This window comes from Polyergus mexicanus, unplaced genomic scaffold, assembly GCF_030449975.1.
Source record: "Polyergus mexicanus isolate NDT 795.1 unplaced genomic scaffold, iyPolMexi1.0 SCAF_10, whole genome shotgun sequence".
NCBI classification, from domain to species: Eukaryota; Metazoa; Arthropoda; class Insecta; order Hymenoptera; family Formicidae; genus Polyergus; species Polyergus mexicanus.
In genome coordinates, this window is record NW_027223330.1 from 3355083 (window position 1) to 3374733 (window position 19651).

General features: G+C 35.4%; 2 protein-coding genes across 13 annotated transcripts in view; both read left to right on the plus strand.

The window, feature by feature from the left end:
* Ryr (Ryanodine receptor) overlaps positions 1–10787 on the plus strand; it is a 41460-nt gene extending 30673 nt beyond the window's left edge. For 4 of the 12 annotated variants that reach the window (XM_070302998.1, XM_070303003.1, XM_070302996.1 and 1 more), the window contains 21 exons: positions 14–808; positions 913–1931; positions 2038–2409; positions 2660–2772; positions 3436–3529; positions 3664–3942; positions 4062–4082; positions 4358–4378; positions 4585–4996; positions 5076–5480; positions 5550–5766; positions 5855–6710; positions 6789–6988; positions 7477–7723; positions 7901–8173; positions 8346–8632; positions 8706–8766; positions 8881–9159; positions 9254–9410; positions 9486–9651; positions 9753–10787. In XM_070302998.1, coding sequence (XP_070159099.1) covers positions 14–808; positions 913–1931; positions 2038–2409; positions 2660–2772; positions 3436–3529; positions 3664–3942; positions 4062–4082; positions 4358–4378; positions 4585–4996; positions 5076–5480; positions 5550–5766; positions 5855–6710; positions 6789–6988; positions 7477–7723; positions 7901–8173; positions 8346–8632; positions 8706–8766; positions 8881–9159; positions 9254–9410; positions 9486–9651; positions 9753–9915 — 6437 coding nt within the window. In that variant the 3' untranslated portion in view covers positions 9916–10787. Of the gene's footprint in view, positions 1–13; positions 809–912; positions 1932–2037; positions 2410–2659; positions 2773–3089; positions 3200–3435; positions 3530–3663; positions 3943–4061; positions 4083–4357; positions 4379–4584; positions 4997–5075; positions 5481–5549; positions 5767–5854; positions 6711–6788; positions 6989–7476; positions 7724–7900; positions 8174–8345; positions 8633–8705; positions 8767–8880; positions 9160–9253; positions 9411–9485; positions 9652–9752 lie in introns of all 12 variants that reach the window. The other 8 variants (XM_070303004.1, XM_070303005.1, XM_070303006.1 and 5 more) reach the window with 3 other exon arrangements.
* Positions 10788–11221: 434 nt separating this feature from the next.
* On the plus strand, positions 11222–18110 carry LOC138937221 (solute carrier family 35 member F2). Its single transcript, XM_070303250.1, has 8 exons — positions 11222–11394; positions 12264–12376; positions 12492–12685; positions 15801–15963; positions 16180–16336; positions 16425–16635; positions 16756–16883; positions 17016–18110. Exons 1-8 carry the CDS (start codon positions 11276–11278, stop codon positions 17275–17277), a joined length of 1347 nt encoding a protein of 448 aa, XP_070159351.1. The 5' UTR covers positions 11222–11275; the 3' UTR covers positions 17278–18110.
* The last annotated feature ends 1541 nt before the right edge of the window (positions 18111–19651 follow it).

A 19651-nucleotide genomic window follows, 5' to 3' on the forward strand; every position in this document is an offset into this window, starting at 1 on the left:
TTTATAATTATAGGAGGTGGTATTCATCCTCAGTTAGTACCTTACGATTTACTGACGGATAAAGAGAAACGAAAGGATCGCGAGCGGTCGCAAGAATTTCTCAAATACCTGCAATATCAAGGATACAAGCTTCACAAACCTAATCGTGGTGGTGCAGAAACCGAAGTGGCTGGCGCCGCTGCCGCGGTAGAATTAAGATTCGCTTACTCGCTGTTGGAGAAGCTAATAGCTTATCTGGACAAGGCAACGATCAATATGAAGCTCCTAAGACCCTCTGACACGTTTAGCCGAAGAAATAGTTTCAAAACCTCCACGAGAGACATTAAATTCTTCAGCAAAGTAGTTTTGCCGCTGATGGAGAAGTACTTCAGCACGCATAGAAATTATTTCATCGCCGTAGCTACCGCCACGAACAATGTCGGCGCGGCGTCCTTAAAGGAGAAGGAGATGGTGGCCGCTCTCTTCTGCAAGTTAGCAAGTCTGCTGAGATCGAGACTCGCCGCCTTCGGTGCGGACGTGAGGATAACAGTTCGTTGTCTACAAGTGCTCGTAAAAGGCATAGATGCCAAGAGCCTCGTGAAAAACTGTCCAGAGTTTATTAGAACGTCCATGTTGACTTTCTTCAACAACACCGCTGACGATTTGGGTCATACGATTTTGAATCTTCAAGAAGGGAAGTACAGTCACCTGAGAGGCACTCATTTAAAAACCTCCACATCATTATCATACATCAACAGTATCGTTCTACCAGTGCTTACTGCAATGTTCGATCATCTTGCCGCGTGCGAGTACGGTAGCGATTTGTTACGTAAGTATAAAATTCGGCACAATTAAAATAAATAAATAAATATATATATATATATATATATATAATATTAATCATAATTTTTTCTTCGATTTTCTGTCCGATAGTCGACGAAATTCAAGTAGCATCGTACAAAATGCTCGCATCTCTATATACTCTCGGAACAGATGCTAGTTTGACGCACGACCGAAAATACCTGAAGACTGAGATCGAGCGACACAAACCGAATCTGGGTTCCTGTCTGGGTGCCTTCTCGAGTTGCTTCCCGGTAGCCTTCTTAGAACCGCATTTAAACAAGCACAATCAGTATTCTCTCTTGAATCGAATCGCAGATCATTCTCTGGAAGCTCAAGACATCATGGCGAAGATGGAATCGAGTATGCCGACCTTGGAGACGATTCTCAACGAGGTGGATCAGTTTGTCGAATCTGAGAAGACTTACAACGACGCTCCTTACATCGTCGACGTGATTCTACCTTTGTTATGCTCCTATCTACCCTTCTGGTGGGCCCAAGGGCCCGACAACGTGAATCCAACCGAAGGTACCTACGTCAGTATGATCACTAGCGATCACATGAATCAGTTGCTGAAGAATGTTCTGAAGCTAATCAAAAAGAATATCGGCAACGAAAACGCGCCGTGGATGACGCGCATCGCCGCCTATACGCAGCAAATTATTATCAATTCTTCTGAAGAATTACTGAAGGACCCGTTCTTGCCTCTCGCCGAACGTGTCAGGAAGCGAACGGATACCATGTTTCATAAAGAAGAATCTCTTCGTGGTTTCATCAAATCGTCGACCGACGATACATCGCAAGTCGAGGCGCAGATACAGGAAGATTGGCAGCTATTGGTTCGCGATATCTATTCATTCTATCCTCTGTTAATAAAGTACGTCGATCTACAAAGAAATCATTGGTTGAGAAACAATATTCCTGAAGCCGAGGATCTATATAATCACGTAGCAGCTATATTTAACATCTGGTCCAAGTCGCAATATTTCTTGCGTGAGGAACAAAATTTTATATCTACGAACGAGATCGATAACATGGTGCTCATCATGCCTACTGCAACCAGAAGACCTGCTGCAGTATCCGATGGCACTGCGCCTTCCGGAGGAGGCAAAGTTCGTATAATTTATTCGAAATAATACCTAACCGTATTAGTCAATATATACATTTATTTCGAGGAAAGAGTAAGATTAAATGATTAAATAACCCTTCGGCTTTCAGAAAAAGAAGAAACACCGTGACAAAAAGAGAGACAAGGACAAAGAAGTGCAAGCATCCTTGATGGTCGCGTGTCTAAAGCGACTGCTACCTGTCGGCTTGAATCTGTTTGCCGGTCGCGAACAGGAGCTGGTACAACATTGCAAAGACAGATTCTTGAAGAAGATGCAGGAATACGAGATCGCGGAATTCGCCAAAACTCAACTGACATTGCCGGATAAAATCGATCCCGCCGACGAGATGTCCTGGCAGCATTATTTATATTCTAAACTGGGTCAGAAGAAAGATGCGACGGAATCTGTCAAGGCTCAACAATTGGAGGATGTCGTCGCTAGAATCACCGATATGGCGAAAGTTTTGTACGGTTTACACATGGTTAGTTATAGAAATTTTCTACGTTTAACGTTGAAATAATTTTCAAGATTTTCTCGACATTTAAATTATTCAGAATTATTTCCAAAATTAAGATTCTCTCTTTTAATTTCTTAAATATTAATATTTTTGTAATCACTGGAAGATTAAAAGTTTCATTGTCTCCTGAGGATCATCATCATCATTTTTTTTTTCTTTAAGTAATTAAAATATTCTTATTATATTTATTTCGTGCTTTTATGTTCTCGAGTAGATTGATCATCCACAACAGCAGAGCAAGAGTCAATATCGATCCGTGGTGTCGATCCAACGTAAACGAGCGGTAATCGCTTGCTTCCGCCAAACTTCCCTACATTCCTTGCCCAGGTATCCTTCTTGCTATTTGGTTACGTTTTTGCTGCTTTAGTCGCTTCAGTTAATCCTTCAATTGCAATGTCGTTATTAATTCTTTTAACATCATTAGAATCATTTTTATTTTAAGTTACATCAACTGTTGTTGATGCATTTTGCATTTATTTTACGTAATTAGATATTTTGCCGTTTATTAAGAGAGACATAAGACAATAAGATTAATCAATTTGGAGTGTTCAATCTTATATAATACCGATAGCAATGATTAATAAACATAACTGTTAATAATTTACTGAGAGTGCACTTGTCGTTGTTTGTGCGCACATTAACAGGCGACAAAGCCACCACCATCGCGAGATGGATGGAAACGCGTGTTATGCGCTGCCAGAAAAAGAGCGGCGATTGCATGCTTACGTAGTGAACCTCTGTATAAATTGAGAAGGTATGATTAATGCAAATTCATGCTACTATATACATACGTACATAAAAATAATTTTTTTATAATGTCAACACGAATATAAAAATCGTTTCTTAAAATATATAATATTGTATATACGTATATATAATTTTTTATAATTATAATTACACACATATATTTATGCAAACATATATATAATTATAATTGTATAAAGTTATATAAAATTTATATTATATAAATTTACAAATGTTCTTTCCTAGGCACCGTGCAATAAATATTTTTGCGCGAACATATTATGAGTTGTGGCTGCAAGAAGAAAATGTAGGCCAAGAAGTAATGATTGAAGATCTTACGGTAATTACACTATTATTTGATTCACGAAAATATTATATTTATCATACATGTGTATATATATTATTTATATATATATATATATTATTTATATTAAAATTGAAATGTATGCATATGTATATTTTTTTTTCCTTCAGCAATCATTCGAAGATGCTGAATTAAACAAAATGGATAAAGCTGAGGACGAAGGCAAGCCTGATCCATTGACACAATTGGTGACAACATTCTGTCGCGGTGCAATGACTGAACGATCAGGTGCGCTTCAAGAAGATCCGCTTTATATGAGTTACGCGCATATTATTTCCAAATCTTGCGGAGAGGAAGAGGAAGAAGGTGAAGAAGAAGGCGATGGCGGCGGCGGCGGCGGCGGCGGCGGCGGCGGCGGCGGTGAAGAAGAAGGTCAAGCTTCGATCCATGTAAGTATCTACGATTACTAAGCTTTTATTTCTAGATAGATAATTTGAATGAGAAATAATCTCGAATGCTTTGCCATTTTCCGGAATTAACGAATCCCCTATCTTTTTCTAACTTGAAGCCGGCACATAAGCTACTTATGGTAAGAATAAGTAGTTAGTGCGAAAATTTATCCGCTTAATGTATGCTCGCAGTCCAAAGTGTCAATCATCATATATGTTCTACGCATTTGGATACCTGAACCTATTTAATTATACCCTGTTTCATTCTCATTGAAATGTCAAACGATGTAAAATATCATTCATGGGCAAGTAAAATATTGTAGGCTGTTGCGATTGTTTTTCTCTTTCTTAATTTCGAAATTAATTACTAACAATATTATTAAACTATATTTTCTATTTTAACGTAACTCTCAAGAGGCCCATGCATAAACTAATGGTAAGACACTGATTTATACGTCATATTTATTTACACGTTAAAATAATACACGTAAAATAAGAGTTATATTTTAAATAGCAAATAAATGAAAATTATATTATATTATAGTTACTATATGTTTCGTTTATTAACATTGTATCATGTATATTTATAAAATTGAAGAATTCGAATTTTATTCATATCTATTATGCTGTGTGTAACTGTAGGAGCAAGAAATGGAAAAACAAAAGCTCTTGTTCCATCAAGCTCGCCTGGCGAATCGCGGCGTCGCGGAGATGGTACTCTTACACATATCGGCGTGCAAGGGTGTTCCCAGTGAGATGGTAATAAAAACACTGGAACTTGGAATTTCGATTCTGCGTGGCGGCAATATCGAAATTCAGCGAGGAATGTTGAATCATCTGAAAGAGAAGAAGGACGTCGGTTTCTTCACATCCATCGCGGGTTTAATGAACTCTTGCAGCGTATTGGATTTGGACGCTTTCGAGAGAAATACAAAAGCTGAAGGACTCGGTGTCGGTTCTGAGGGTGCAGCCGGCGAAAAGAATATGCACGATGCTGAATTCACTTGTGCCCTATTTCGGTTTATCCAACTCACTTGCGAGGGTCATAATCTCGGTAAGTGTTACGTAGTACGTATTAGAAAGACTAAGCTTAATCGAGCGACGTTTTTATCATTTTACCGTATCTATAATAGATTGGCAAAACTATCTCAGAACACAGGCTGGTAATACAACGACAGTAAACGTAGTCATTTGTACCGTCGATTATTTGCTGCGACTGCAGGAATCGATCATGGATTTCTATTGGCATTATTCGAGCAAAGAACTTATCGATCCTGCCGGCAAAGCGAATTTCTTCAAGGCTATCGGTGTTGCTAGTCAAGTTTTCAACACGCTCACAGAAGTTATTCAAGGTCCATGCGCGCAAAATCAACAAGCTTTAGCGCATTCTAGGTTGTGGGACGCGGTGGGAGGTTTTCTTTTCCTATTCTCGCACATGCAGGATAAGTTATCAAAGCATTCAAGTCAAGTAGATCTTCTCAAGGAATTATTGAACTTGCAAAAAGACATGATTACCATGATGCTTTCTATGCTTGAAGGTATGTATCTTTTTTTTTTTCTTTATTCGAAGAAATAAATAAAATAATTAATCTTTATGTAATTTAAAGGCAATGTGGTGAACGGAACTATCGGAAAACAGATGGTAGATACCTTGGTTGAATCGGCAAGTAACGTGGAATTGATCTTGAAATACTTCGATATGTTCTTAAAGCTGAAAGATCTGGTATCGTCGCCAAGTTTCTTGGAAGTTGATCTTAACAATGACGGTTGGGTATATCCTAAGGATTTCAAGGAGAAAATGGAGCAGCAGAAAAGTTATACCAAGTACGCTTAAAAAATATCAATATTTTTTCCGAATTATATTATTTTGTTTAATAATAAGATTGTAAATTTTAATCCAAAATATTTTTAGCGAAGAGATCGAATTTCTTCTGGCCTGTTGCGAGACAAATCATGACGGCAAGATCGATTACGTCGCTTTTATGGACCGCTTCCACGAACCGGCAAAAGAGATCGGTTTTAATCTTGCCGTATTGCTTACCAATCTATCCGAGCATATGCCTAACGAGCCGAGATTAGCCAGATTTCTCGAGACAGCTGGTTCTGTCTTGAATTACTTCGAGCCGTTCTTAGGCAGAATTGAGATCCTTGGTGGCAATAAAAAGATCGAGCGCGTGTACTTCGAGATTAAGGAATCGAACATCGAACAGTGGGAGAAACCGCAGATTAAGGAATCGAAAAGAATTTACTTTTACAATACAGTGGTCGAGGCCGGTGAAAAGGAGAAGCTCGAGACTTTTATCAATTTCTGCGAGGACGCAATTTTTGAGATGCAGCACGCGAGCGCGTTAATGACTGTCGAGGAGAGCGGTGGCATCGGCAAAGCAAGGGAATCCTCGTACACGTACATGACTGAGGACGATGAAGAAAGGAATAAAGATCCGATCAGACGAAGTATACAAGCCTTCAAAGACGGCATTTATTATTTCTTCTATATGTTCTCGCCGACCAATATCAAAAACAAGATTGCCGAGATGCAACAGATGACGATTCCCGAGCTCTTTATTGGCTTTTTCAAAATGATTTTCTACGCGTTCTATTATTCCGGTTTCGGCGTCGGCTGCGTAATCAAGTATTTTATGAGCCTTTTATTGACGCTAATGAGAGGCCCACGATTAGAGGAGCCTGTTGTCGTCAAGGAGGAGGAGGAGAAACCGTCGAGACATTTACCCGCTTTGCCACCGACACCAGATGAATCGAATCTACAGGTAAGATTTTTTCGAAGTAATCTAAAAAAAGTTAAAAATATAATATGACATTAAAAAATATCTTAAATATTTGTGCAGGTGCAAGCCTTCGGAATGGATATAACGAAAGAAGAAGGAGGACAAATAAAGATAGCGCCGCATGAATCGAGCACCTCTACGCCGCAATCTAGTATCGAGGAGACTGGCGAAAGTACACCCGACGAAGGTACCGGTGAAGAGGGAGCGACAGCTGAAGGAGGAGAGAGCGAAGCACCTGTCAGTTTAGCCGACTTGCTTGGGTCAGTGTGTAACAACTAATGTAAATACTAAAATTATTAATGTTTCAGAGTATTCCGTTCTTTTATCATTTAATCATTTATTTAAATGATTTTTTACTTATCGGATGTTGATTTAAAAGCACGGAATCGGTCGGTTTTATACGCGAGAAAAAATTATTACTCCTTTAACCGATCAGCTGATTGTAGCGTAGTAGCACTCGCGTATCTCGCGCGCATACATGTATACATGTCGCGAGGCATCCTCCAATTGATTATAAAAAAAAAAATTGATTATAAAAAAAAAAATAGAAAATAATATGTTCAAATTATATGTCGGCTTGAAGAAATCTCTCTCTTTCTCTCTATCTTTATTTCACAGCGAGTTGAAATTAATTATATCAAGTGTATATTTTTTCGCTTAATGATGAATGAAATTAATTCTTAATACATTGTTTGTGTATGATCGTTCTTTTCTCTTAATTAAATGGTTTTTTACGATATTTATATAGTGGCGAGCAGGCCAGGGCTCAAGCTGCCGCAGCGGCCGAAGCAGCGGCGGCTCAACAAGCAGCCATGGCAGCTGTTGAAGCCGAAGCGAAACAAGAAACCTCAGCCGAACCTTCTACAGGATCGAGTATCGATTTGTCCGAGTACAGTCACCGCGTGGTGTCTTTCCTAGCCAGAAATTTCTACAATTTGAAATATGTTGCGCTGGCCCTCGCCTTCTGCATCAATTTTATGCTGCTCTTTTACAAGGTTCGCGAAAGCTTTGTAATGAAAGAAGCTCATATATTTTCTATAAAGATATTAATATCTTCTATAAAGATATAAAATCTTTATTAAAGATTTCATAAGTATATCATAATGTATATCTATAAATCTAAGAGAGAAATTTGTTTCATATCTTTTTCATGTATGTTGATTTTAATCTAGGTTTCGTATTTGGTTGAAGACTTGGATGAAGAAGGTAGTGGTAAAATAGCGGATATATTGGCGGAAATGTCGGGTGAGGGTCCATCGGGTTTAGCAGGTAGCGGTGTTGAAATGGGCAGCGGTAGCGGTGAAGATGATTCGGAAGAGGAAGATGACGAGGCTAACGAATTCGTAGAAGTGGATTATTACTACATGGCTCACATCATGCGACTATTAGCTGCTTTTCATTCTCTCGTTTCGCTCGCCATGCTGGTTGCATATTATCATTTGAAGGTATATTTGAAAGCCGAATATAATTATAATAGCTATACATAAATATATTTCGTGTAAATTATTAATATTTGAAGCATATATTTTCTAATATTTTTTTTTTTTTTTTTTTTTTTGCAAATACGTGATAAATATAATTTATATCATGAAATATATACAATATATATTTTTTCAGGTTCCATTAGCTATTTTCAAACGAGAGAAGGAAATTGCACGACGAGTAGAATTCGATGGATTGTATATAGCTGAGACGCCGGAAGAGGATGACATTAAAGCGCATTGGGACAAAATGGTAATATCAGCGAAAACTTTCCCCGTGAATTATTGGGACAAGTTCGTGAAAAAGAAAGTCCGACAAAAATATAGCGAAACGTACGATTTCGATTACATCAGCAATTTGCTCGGAATGGAAAAGACTTCTTTCAGCCAACAGGAAGAGGAAGGATCTGGCTTGATATATTTGTAAGTAAATGTCTCGATACGTATCCTATATCTTTTGATGAGATTTCATGAAAACAAGATTGATGTTTTGCAGCGTTATAAATATCGATTGGAGATATCAAATTTGGAAGGCCGGTGTCACCATTACGGATAACGTATGTATTCTTAAAAATTAATTTGAATAAAATTTTAATTAATTTTTATAACCTTACGAATATATTTTTATATTAAGAATATTTATGTATTTAAACATATTATCTTATTTCTAGGCGTTTTTGTACAGCTTGTGGTACTTCACATTTTCGATCCTCGGAAACTACAATAATTTCTTTTTCGCCGCTCATTTATTGGACGTCGCGGTCGGTTTCAAAACTCTGAGAACGATCTTACAATCCGTAACGCATAACGGCAAGCAATTGGTTTTGACAGTGATGCTACTGACAATCGTAGTATATATCTATACCGTGATAGCTTTCAATTTCTTTAGAAAATTCTATATACAAGAGGAAGACGATGAAACGGATAAAAAGTGTCACCATATGTTAACGGTATGCTGCGTAGAAAAAAAAATCGTATAAAATATCGCGTATAAAAGATCTTTATTTAATTATATTGTAATATATTTATCTTGTCTTTTGGCAGTGCTTTGTTTTCCATTTGTACAAAGGCGTAAGGGCTGGCGGTGGCATAGGTGACGAGATCGGGGAACCCGACGGCGACGATTACGAGGTTTATCGTATAATGTTCGACATCACGTTCTTCTTCTTCGTAATTGTCATTCTATTAGCTATCATTCAAGGTAAGCGCGCACGATCCATTTTTCGAATCGCGATAAAAAGAGAGCCCGATGTAATCGATTGCAATCGATTCTCAGGTTTGATTATCGATGCATTCGGCGAACTTCGAGACCAGCTCGAGAACGTGAAGACAAATATGGAGAGTAACTGCTTCATATGTGGTTTAGGGAAGGAATATTTCGACGCAGTGCCGCACGGGTTTGATACTCACGTTCAGCAAGAGCATAATTTAGCGAATTATATGTAAATATTTTATATTTTTAATTTTACGATAGAAGAGAATATCTCATATCGGGGTTTTCTTTTTCTTTTTTTTTTTTTTTAATATAATCTTCAATCAACAGGTTCTTCCTTATGCACTTGATTAACAAACCGGACACCGAATATACCGGTCAGGAGACGTACGTGTGGAATATGTATCAGCAAAGATGTTGGGATTTCTTCCCGGTGGGCGATTGCTTCCGCAAGCAGAACGAGACCGTGGAGGAAGAGGCCAAGAAGAAGTAAAATTAATCTCGTTTTTAATCAAGAGGTGACCAATCGATCGACCAATCGATCTCGCTTATCAAAGAGGACTTCTCTCCTCGAACAGCGTCTTCGATTACTTTTAGCGTCAATTTTTGCTCATCGGACGAGAGTATAAAAGTCGAAACACGTCCGTTCACAAAATCAAATTTTTAAAACTCTACGTCTTACCTCATATAGACGCGCGAGGAGAAATTTTATCCCCCCTCTCCCCCCCCCACCCACCCCCGTTTTCCACTTGACAAATTATTGTTATTCCAACTAACTAAGTAGATTGAGAGTCTCTCGCGTGTGAGTCTAGGGCATTAATTATGTACTGCGTGTGTAATAAAAATGTCTGGACACGGAGAATTTCGCGCTTGACGTCGCATCGCGCGCGTATAAGATTGAAAATATTTTTCCAACTTTGTAAAGATAACTCGGAACGCGATAATCACCGAGATAATCTCCTCTTTTAGATAATCGATCGATCAAAGGTTTGACAAAAGCTCGACTTTCTTCGATCGACGGTACGTTATTGTTGAATCGGCGATACCGACTGCACAAATTTACATATTCCAAGCGCTACAATTGCCTTCTTTTCATACGTCGAATCTATGATCTTGTGCACAATTGATGCGCTGTATCGGAGCGATAACATAAGTTTGAAATATATGATATAGTATAAGTAAGTTGAAGATATTCAAAGTTTATATAATGTGCAAACTTCTCCTTCATTGCTATAAGAATGAAAATTTTTTGGACATTATTTATGACTGAGCTCATAGTATATATATATATCCAGAAAAATGTCAATACATTGTAAATAAAACTTTACGGCAGGACTATCTGGTAATAAAGGCATACTTCTTTACTTCGTTATCCCAGGTTGTATCCTTAATTTTATATATAAATTGCAAATACTATTTAGAACTTGGATACTCTTATCCGCAAGACTTTAAAAATATATTAAAATTTACAAATCGCAAAAATTATTATTAATATCGTCACACGTTTTGTTTCTTTTATATTAATCTATGATTGCTATGGAAGAATTTTAAAGACTATTTTGAATCTTGAAAATTGTATTAAGGTTTCTACATAAAAAAACTAGTTTTAAACGATCGATATAATCGATTTGCAATAATTCCAAGGCCGCGTTTTGCGCGTTCCGACGTCACGACGGCGACTCCACGTCACATTACACCGACGATACGTATCCGAGGGAAATGAGAGAGAGAGAGAGAAAGAGAGAAGAGCAACAAGAGTAACGGCGTGTCCCTTCGCGCCGAGGGCGAAAGGAGGTCGCGCAAGCGCCTCGGTCCAGCAGCCGCTCACCGGCGAGGAGCTTCCAGGGTGAAAAATGCACCATGGCATGGGTGGATCGGTGGGCGATCGTCGCGGCGTTCAAAATCCAGCGATGCAGGCCAGGAATGGGTTGTGCGACAAAATTGAAAATTACATATCCGAGCTAGGCCGATGGTACGTGAGTAACCGCGGGGTAAACGCTCGCAGGAGCTATCGTGTGTGTTTTCCGCCCTGTATCATTTCGTAGAAACGGTGAGATCGGGCGGGAGGGAACGAACGACCCGGGGGCATGAAAACTGCGGGTGTTTAACTACGTTTCGTCACGCGGTTCCTCGTGATCGGTATAACGATGTGTAATTGCGGTGAAAATGCAGTAATAATAGTTTTGATTGTAAATATCTTTGAATGGCGTGAGAGAAGCATGATAACGATTGATAACGAATCGATACGTGACAATACGAGCATGGAAATTCGCATTATGTTACTGTTATATTAGTGTTAGTGTAGTTTTACGTGTGTAAAATTCGTAAACCCTCCCCCTAGCTTTTTATCCGAATAATCTTTTTTATTTTTCGATTAATTTAGAAATTTGCAAATATTCTTCATTAATGTAATAATAACTTATGTAAAATAATTTGTTTATTTTTGTACGACTTGTATGCTTTGCCGCCATGGTTGTGGCTCGAAAATGCGATTTGGTCTGACCGTTCATGGATATTACTACTTGAAATAATACGCGCGATGAGATATTTAATAAAAAGTGAATAATTTTCATTAAAAAAATTAATCGCATGCTTTTCTCATATGAAATATTCCTCCACTAGATTTCTTATGCTAGAATATATAAATTTTTAAAGATAAATTTTTTATATTAAAATCTAATATAATTATCAACTTTTTTTTCTCAAAGTCTATTTAAATTTGCAATTATAAAAATAGAATTTTATATATAATTCATGATACATATACACACAATATACGCACACACATTGCTTCGAGATAAACAATATAACCATTTGTTAATGCAATATAACACGAAACAGGGCAGTATGGAGGGCGATAATAATGGGGCAGTTTCTCTCGCTGGTGCTATGCTTCATGACGCTCGTAAATCATCATATAAACACCGCCTCGTACAAGCTTTCGCTTCCAACAGGTAATTTATTTAATTGTGTAAAAATTAATTAAGTTTCTGCGTGAAAATTTGTATTCGTTGAAAGTGATATCTATCTTTACTCAAAAATCCGATTATTATCGTTTTTGCGAAACAGGGCAAAATCTTCCACATTACGTGATGATGTGCTTAGTTTATACGACGTGGATGTCCTGCCGAGGTGTGGGGAACGGCCTAATTTCCGTCATAAGAGCCCGTGGTTGGAGATACTTGCTGTTAGCACTGATCGACGTTGAAGCATGCACGCTTATTACATCGTCGCATCAATTTACCAGCCTCGCCAGCATACATGTACGTAAATGCCAGATTTACATATCTGTAAAAGTATGTAAATATCATCCCAGATATTTCATCAGGAGCATGGTAAAGCAATACAGATTCAAATATGATAATTATGTTTCTCTCTCTTTTATTTTTTATAAAAATTTTATAATAGATTATTAATTCGAATAATCTAATATTTTTTAATTGTAAATAGCGCTCCTTTTCATATTTAATTATCTGTAAGTATGTTCATCCGTATGTACATTCTTTTATGTTTATTACATCTACAATTTTTATATTACTATATTTTTACATTATTGAATGATCCATGAAAATTTATTAATTTCGCGATTATTTTCACGTGTGTTTAAAAATGAAGCTTCATCGACGTGACTTTCGTCGTTTAATACACCGTTTCCTATTCGCGCATATAACTTTGTCCGTCTATATATGCAGGGTTGGGAAGTAACGCGTTACTTGTAACGCCGTTACCGTTACAGTTACTTTTTTTCGGTAAGTGTAACGGTAATGGCGTTACAAATTTTATTTGTAACGGAAAAAGTAACTTCGTTACATTTTTCGGTAACGAGTAACGAATTTAACAGTTACTTTTATCGTTACTTTTTTCAAATTTTTTGATTTATTTAAGATATTATTCTTGCTATTGTGCGTGATAAAATTTTTATCTTAACCGTAAAGCCGTAAGCAAATCGACCAATTAGCATTCTTATTATGTTGTAATCTCATTTACTACCAGTTCTAAGTACCTTGCAACAAAAATTAGAAAATCTCAATAAATCTGACCTTATAGATTGCCATTCATTAGTTGAAGCTATTCAGCAAGGTTTAAATAAAAGGTAACTTATTAATTTGATTAATACATATGTTATTTAATTTTAAATAAGGATTTAATTGAAAAATATTATTTTATTTTAAACTATTGATTCAAAAGTATTAATTTCAATAAAACAAACAATGTCGCTTAATTTACTATATTTGATTTTAAATTTCTTACAATATTTGAAACAAAAGAATTAATAATAGCGGCATGTTTACATCCAAAATTTAAGTTAAACTGGTTAACCGGAGAAAAAAGAAAACGTGCTGAAAATTACTTGGAGGATTTATTGGGAATCCGATCAACTGAAAATTCTTCAAAAGCTGGAAAATCTGACGATCGCGATGATTTTTTCATTTTTGAGCAAAAAAACGGTGCAAAATGAATCTGAACAAGAAGAATTGCAACGGTTTTTAAAATCAAATAATTGTAATATAGAAATGTTAAACGACTATCCAAAACTTAAAAAACTTTTTATTAAATATAATACAGCTCTACCAAGCAGTGCATCTGTAGAAAGAATGTTTAGCATCGGTGGCTCTGTATTAACACCACAAAGAGGGCATTTAAATGATGATACTATGGAGCAACAACAAATTTTATTAAAAATTAATAAAGAATTTCGATAAAATTTAATCATTTATTTTGTAATAAACCTTGAATGAAATCTTGCTTACAATTTTTTAAAAGTTTTTCTTATGCAAAATAATTTATTAGTTTGTATTGTAAAAAAGTAACGGAAATTGTAACGACTCGTTACTTTTTAGTAACTGTAACGGTAACGAGTTACTTTTTAAAATTAGTAACGAGTAACGGTAACGAGTTACTTTTTAGAAAAAATAACGGTAACGGTAACGAGTTACTTTTATAAAGTAACTTTTCCAACCCTGTATATATGTAGTTTGCACTCGTGTTTTATCTGATGAGCGTATCGCGTCAGCTGCGAATGGCGTACAGGTATTGTAACTGCGCGGCTATATGTATAATGAAAAGGAGGACGCTTGGTCTTCGACCTAATACGTGTAATGCTCTCGTTGTCCGAGCCATTCATTCTTAATCAAACGCATTGGAAACTTGATGAAGGTAATTTTAATTAATTAGTATTTAACAAGTTAACCTCAGTTTTTGGACAATTGCTTTAGCTGAATAATAAGTACGTTTAATTAATGCAGTTAAACAAATTAAATATAAAACTTGAAATTTAATATTAAATTTTAGAAATCACAAATTTTTAATATCAGGACATTCGTTTTTACCAAATGATAGAGATTTTGGCGTGATAGAAATGTCATTAAAAAAAAATAATTTACTGTTTCTCCCCCAAGATTATTACAATATTATCAAAAAGTGTCGGAAAGGTAATAACTTTATTGTAAATGAAATGAGACAAGAAGATTTTGTATCAACAAAATTATTAGAAGACGCAATTTTTAAAAGGGTAAAGAATTCTAACGGAGATCAATAAACTGGTTAAAAATATGTTGGATGCGTTTTGTCAGAAATGAACCGTAATAAAATTTTTTATAAGACATCAATGAATGAGAATGAAAATTTTTAAGTCCTGAATTTATTACCACGTCGGGGTAGACCAAGAAAGTTCGAAAATATTGTATTGACACCACTGTATAAAAATATCAGACAAATTACAACAGCAAAATTCAAGGACATAATTGACCTATTACGATATATACCACCGGAACATCATGATTTCTTCAAATCCCTTTCACACACACAAAATGTAGTAAATGAGTAGTAAATTGTTTTGTAATTTATGTTTGTACGTTGTAATTTATGTTTGTAATTTTGTACGTTATGTAGTTAAAAAATGTTTTGAATCGCATAAATTATGTTTTTCAAGTGTTGTAAAGATATGTAAAATAAATTGAGTATTTTTTTTTTTTTTCAATTTGAAACATCTTAAATTATGTCGAATGGACTTGGGCTCCTTCAAATTTTATAACGAATCTGGTTGTTAATTTTGAAAGTGGCCTAACTCCATTCTTGGTAAGAAAATGCATATTATTCACTTAATAATTGCCATTATTTTAATAGGAACTATAAATTTAACGCCTTTAGATACACTTAAGCGGTATGACTCATTAGTATCCTGTATGTATATTTTTAATTGCATTGAAACACAAACCCTTAAATATTTCAATTTAAGTATAAATGGACTTAGGCCACTTTCAAAATAAACGGCTCGTATATTGGACATTTTTATATACACGATATACTATAAATATTATTATGAAAATTACTAATATACGAATTACAATAATAAAAAACAATAAAATATATTTTTAGCTTCTTGACTGCGTGGCGATACCGGTTGCCTTGGTACTCTCGTTTCTAGTGTTGGGTGTCAGATACAGAATGGTACACATCGTTGGTGTGTCCGTTTGTTTGATGGGCGTCGGATGCCTGGTTTGGGCCGGTATAGATGACAATAACGATCCTACGGCTACTGGTAATTACTAACGATCATGAAACGCAAATAGATGGATACTACACGATAGAAGAAAGGCAACGATAAATTATTATTTCTTTATCGTTATCGCTAACGCTTCGTCTTTCTTGACGCGTTGCGGTCTTTTATTTACACTCTGCTCTTTTCTGTATAATTATAATTTTATTGTAAATTTAATAAAATTGTTATTGTCATTATTATTATTTATTGTACCAGGAAAGAATCAACTCGTCGGCGATATGCTTTGTCTCGGCGGCGCGGTATTGTTTTCGGTGACGACGGTTCTGCAAGAGCTGGCCGTTAAAACAGTCGATATTATTGAATACTTGGGCATGATCGGTTTCTTCGGCACAATATTGAGTTGCATGCAAACGTGAGTACGTCATAATTGAAATTGTCAGCTCCGCAATAAGAATGCCTCGAATAAGCATTATTTCTTTCCCTCGATCGTTTCGATACAGTGTCGTGCTCGAGAGATTTCAAATCGAAGCGTTCGAATGGGACAACGCACCAGTAATAACGATCCTGATTCTCTATTGCATCACGCAATTCATGTTCTTCTCTCTAGTGCCAGTAATATTGTTTGAGTCTGGTGCTACCGCATTGCAACTGGCGCTACTCACTTCGGATTCCTTTAATATATTAGCTGGAATGCTTAATCACCACTACAAGGTAGGCCATCGATTTGCATTGCGTGTATCGTTACTAAAAAAGAAAAAAAAAGTCGAATGCGGATAATCCACAATTGACATTTTATATAAATATTGACATTTTTCTCATCGATTGTTCTAGTTTCACGCATTGTACTTTGTTTCGTACACACTCACGATGACCGGCATATACATATACGCAATAAAGAGAACACCGATATCATCGAATTCGCGAAGGCAGCATATCGAACCGCCTATACCAGATTACAGGTAAGGTTTGCGTTAAATATCATATGAATTAATTATCGATATCTCCGCGAAGTAAATGATCGAGCGCGCATTAAAGTGTGAATCAGTTTTTAGATATTTTAAAAATATTCTGATAATTCAAAATAATTTAAGACACATGTCCCATCCCGATGTCGGAGAGGTGGAGATGGCTACGAGCTCTGGAATGTCCGGGGTGAGCGGCACCCTCGATATCAGAGCATCAACCCTCGGTAGTGAGAGGGAGACAATGGATGCAACGAGCCTACCCCTAAGCGTTAGCTCGGACACGGCCTTCACCTCCTTCTATGGTAGTCAGGCGAACTTGAAGGTAGCATCAAGATCGATGCCACGCGTATCCTCCAATTCGTATTTCGATACGAAAAACTCGTCCTGATGTCTGTCGGGGACGAACTTGACACGAGTTCAAGGTTCAGGTGATCTCACGGATATTCGAGGCAGATGGAATCCGCGTAATTAAACGATTCTTCAATATCTGTCCATTTTCGATAATATAATTTTATATTACGTTATAAAATTTCACAACGCAGTTTACAGTGAATAATAAAATTTTTTCGTGTGTATTAGATTTATTTTCCAAAAGCGAAATACATATATACAGAAGTTGCATAATGTCACTGACCCACGTAAGATCAGCAAAAAAAAAAAAAAAAAAAAATCGAATGATACATAAAATTAGAATAAATATATAATTTTTTAATATCATTATATATGTAATGGGAGAAGGGGAGGGGGGACGATACACTCGATATGTCATAGTATGCAATAATGAATACATCGTCTGCAAAGCACCAAATAATGTTTTAACTCGCGCGGTAATTTATTTGCCTCTGATATATAGCGTGATTTCTTTATATGAATTTGGAGGGATGTCAATGAAAATCTGTGACGATTTCAGGCTGCGAACGGGAAGAGCGATTCTACCTGTAATTAATAAGCGGAGGAAAACGACTGCCTAGAATAGAATAGCGCGCGATTTCTTCGTTCAAAATGCAACATTTTTCAAAACGGGGCCCTTAAAAAAAAAAAAACGAAAAAATGTTTATATATCGACACGATTACGAATGCTAGCACATAGTGCAAAAATTCTTTTTTGATAGCCGCATAAAATTATTAATAAAAACATATGATATTAATTGGCAAGATTTGATTTAATAGGCAAGACGATAGTTAGACCATTTTGAAGTGGCGTTAATTCAATACTTTCTACTCAATATGATATTATTTCGTTGTTTGGTTTAAATATTATTTAGTAAAAAAATGTATATATTAGTATATGATGTTAGATTAATTGTGTATTTTTTGTTAATTTAATTGAATATCGGATCAAGTTTAAAAACGGCCGTAGAATCAAAATGTATTCAATTAGATTATTAGATATCAATATTTTCTCTCTAATCAAAATCATTCTCAGCATTATTTATATAAATATGAGCTAGTTCTGTAAAAACAAAGCGTGCCAAATATCAAAACCTATTAGCACTCAGATTATAGATCTAGAAAAATGTGAATGCAAGCGTGTACTCGTTTTATGTACATTGTATACTCATTTTCACTTGAATTTTTTATATTAACACGAATTATACCTTCGTGGACATTTGTTATGACTATTACTATTACACACAATCGATATATTATAATATATATATATATAGAGAGAGAGAGAGAGATATTTATAAGTTACGATATGATAACACGGGTTAATCGAGAAAGAAAATTTTAGATAATCAGATACGACAAACTTGTGGTAATTAATACAAACATAATTAATACGGTCAAGACGACTTTCTAACTCTATGCGATACTGTTATATTTTGTCTTTTTCAACATTACGATTTGCAGCTATAATGAATATCATCACCAATACAAATAACAATTAAAAACACTATAATTATTTTATATTCCGCTATGTCGCTCATAATATCGAAGTATAATAACGACTAAATCTTCCGATGAAAAAACTAATTGTCTCGTGGATAATCTACTTTTTTGTTGAGATCAATAATAGTAATGAAATCCCGAGGGATTTACACAGGGTGAGCGGAAAATCTAAACTCGACACAATTCTAATCTGATTGTTACACGTTACACTCATATATATTATCACAATTATTCAATTAATCTTATAATAAGTAGCTAATATACACGTTAAGAATACCGGAAAATAAGGTGCTAATTTAAAATAAAATTTTCCTATATATTATATATAGTTGAATGTCCACTTTAACTATATAAAATGTGTTCACAATATTTTATTCACAGATTTTATGATATATGAAAAATTAATTAATGATATATGTATATTAATTATTGATTATATACACTTATATACAATAGAATACTCTCTGATGGACAAAAAATCGCAGCTCTGCGGTTTCGAACATTATTATCATTATATGTATGCGAGATAACAATAATCTCGTCTTAACATTATTTATTCAAATCATGATGTAAAATGGAAACAATTGATAGACATATATGGCCATTATATTGTATCTGCATTATTTAATTACTAGCTTATTATTATTAATAATTGTATATATATTTTACTTATTATCGCGATATTATTTTTGTTACTTATTTCGAAAAGATTATGTATTTGTATATTTAAAAAATGATTTATATATATTCTTATTTTTTAGAAATATCTTTATTCAATTAAGATAAAGTATAGTATAATTAACGTAGTATTTTCTAACGTATCTTTTTAAGATCAAAATGGAATCAAGAATATTAATAGAGCTTAGTAT

What these genes read in the sequence shown, in the direction of transcription:
- LOC138937221 (XM_070303250.1), top strand. Translation starts at nt 11,276, where the DNA reads ATGCACCATGGCATGGGTGGATCGGTGGGCGATCGTCGCGGCGTTCAA. An exon ending in ATATCCGAGCTAGGCCGATG is followed by an intron (nt 11,395 to 12,263) that starts GTACGTGAGTAA and finishes AACACGAAACAG; the next exon opens with GGCAGTATGGAGGGCGATAA. An exon ending in TGCTTAATCACCACTACAAG is followed by an intron (nt 16,636 to 16,755) that starts GTAGGCCATCGA and finishes CGATTGTTCTAG; the next exon opens with TTTCACGCATTGTACTTTGT.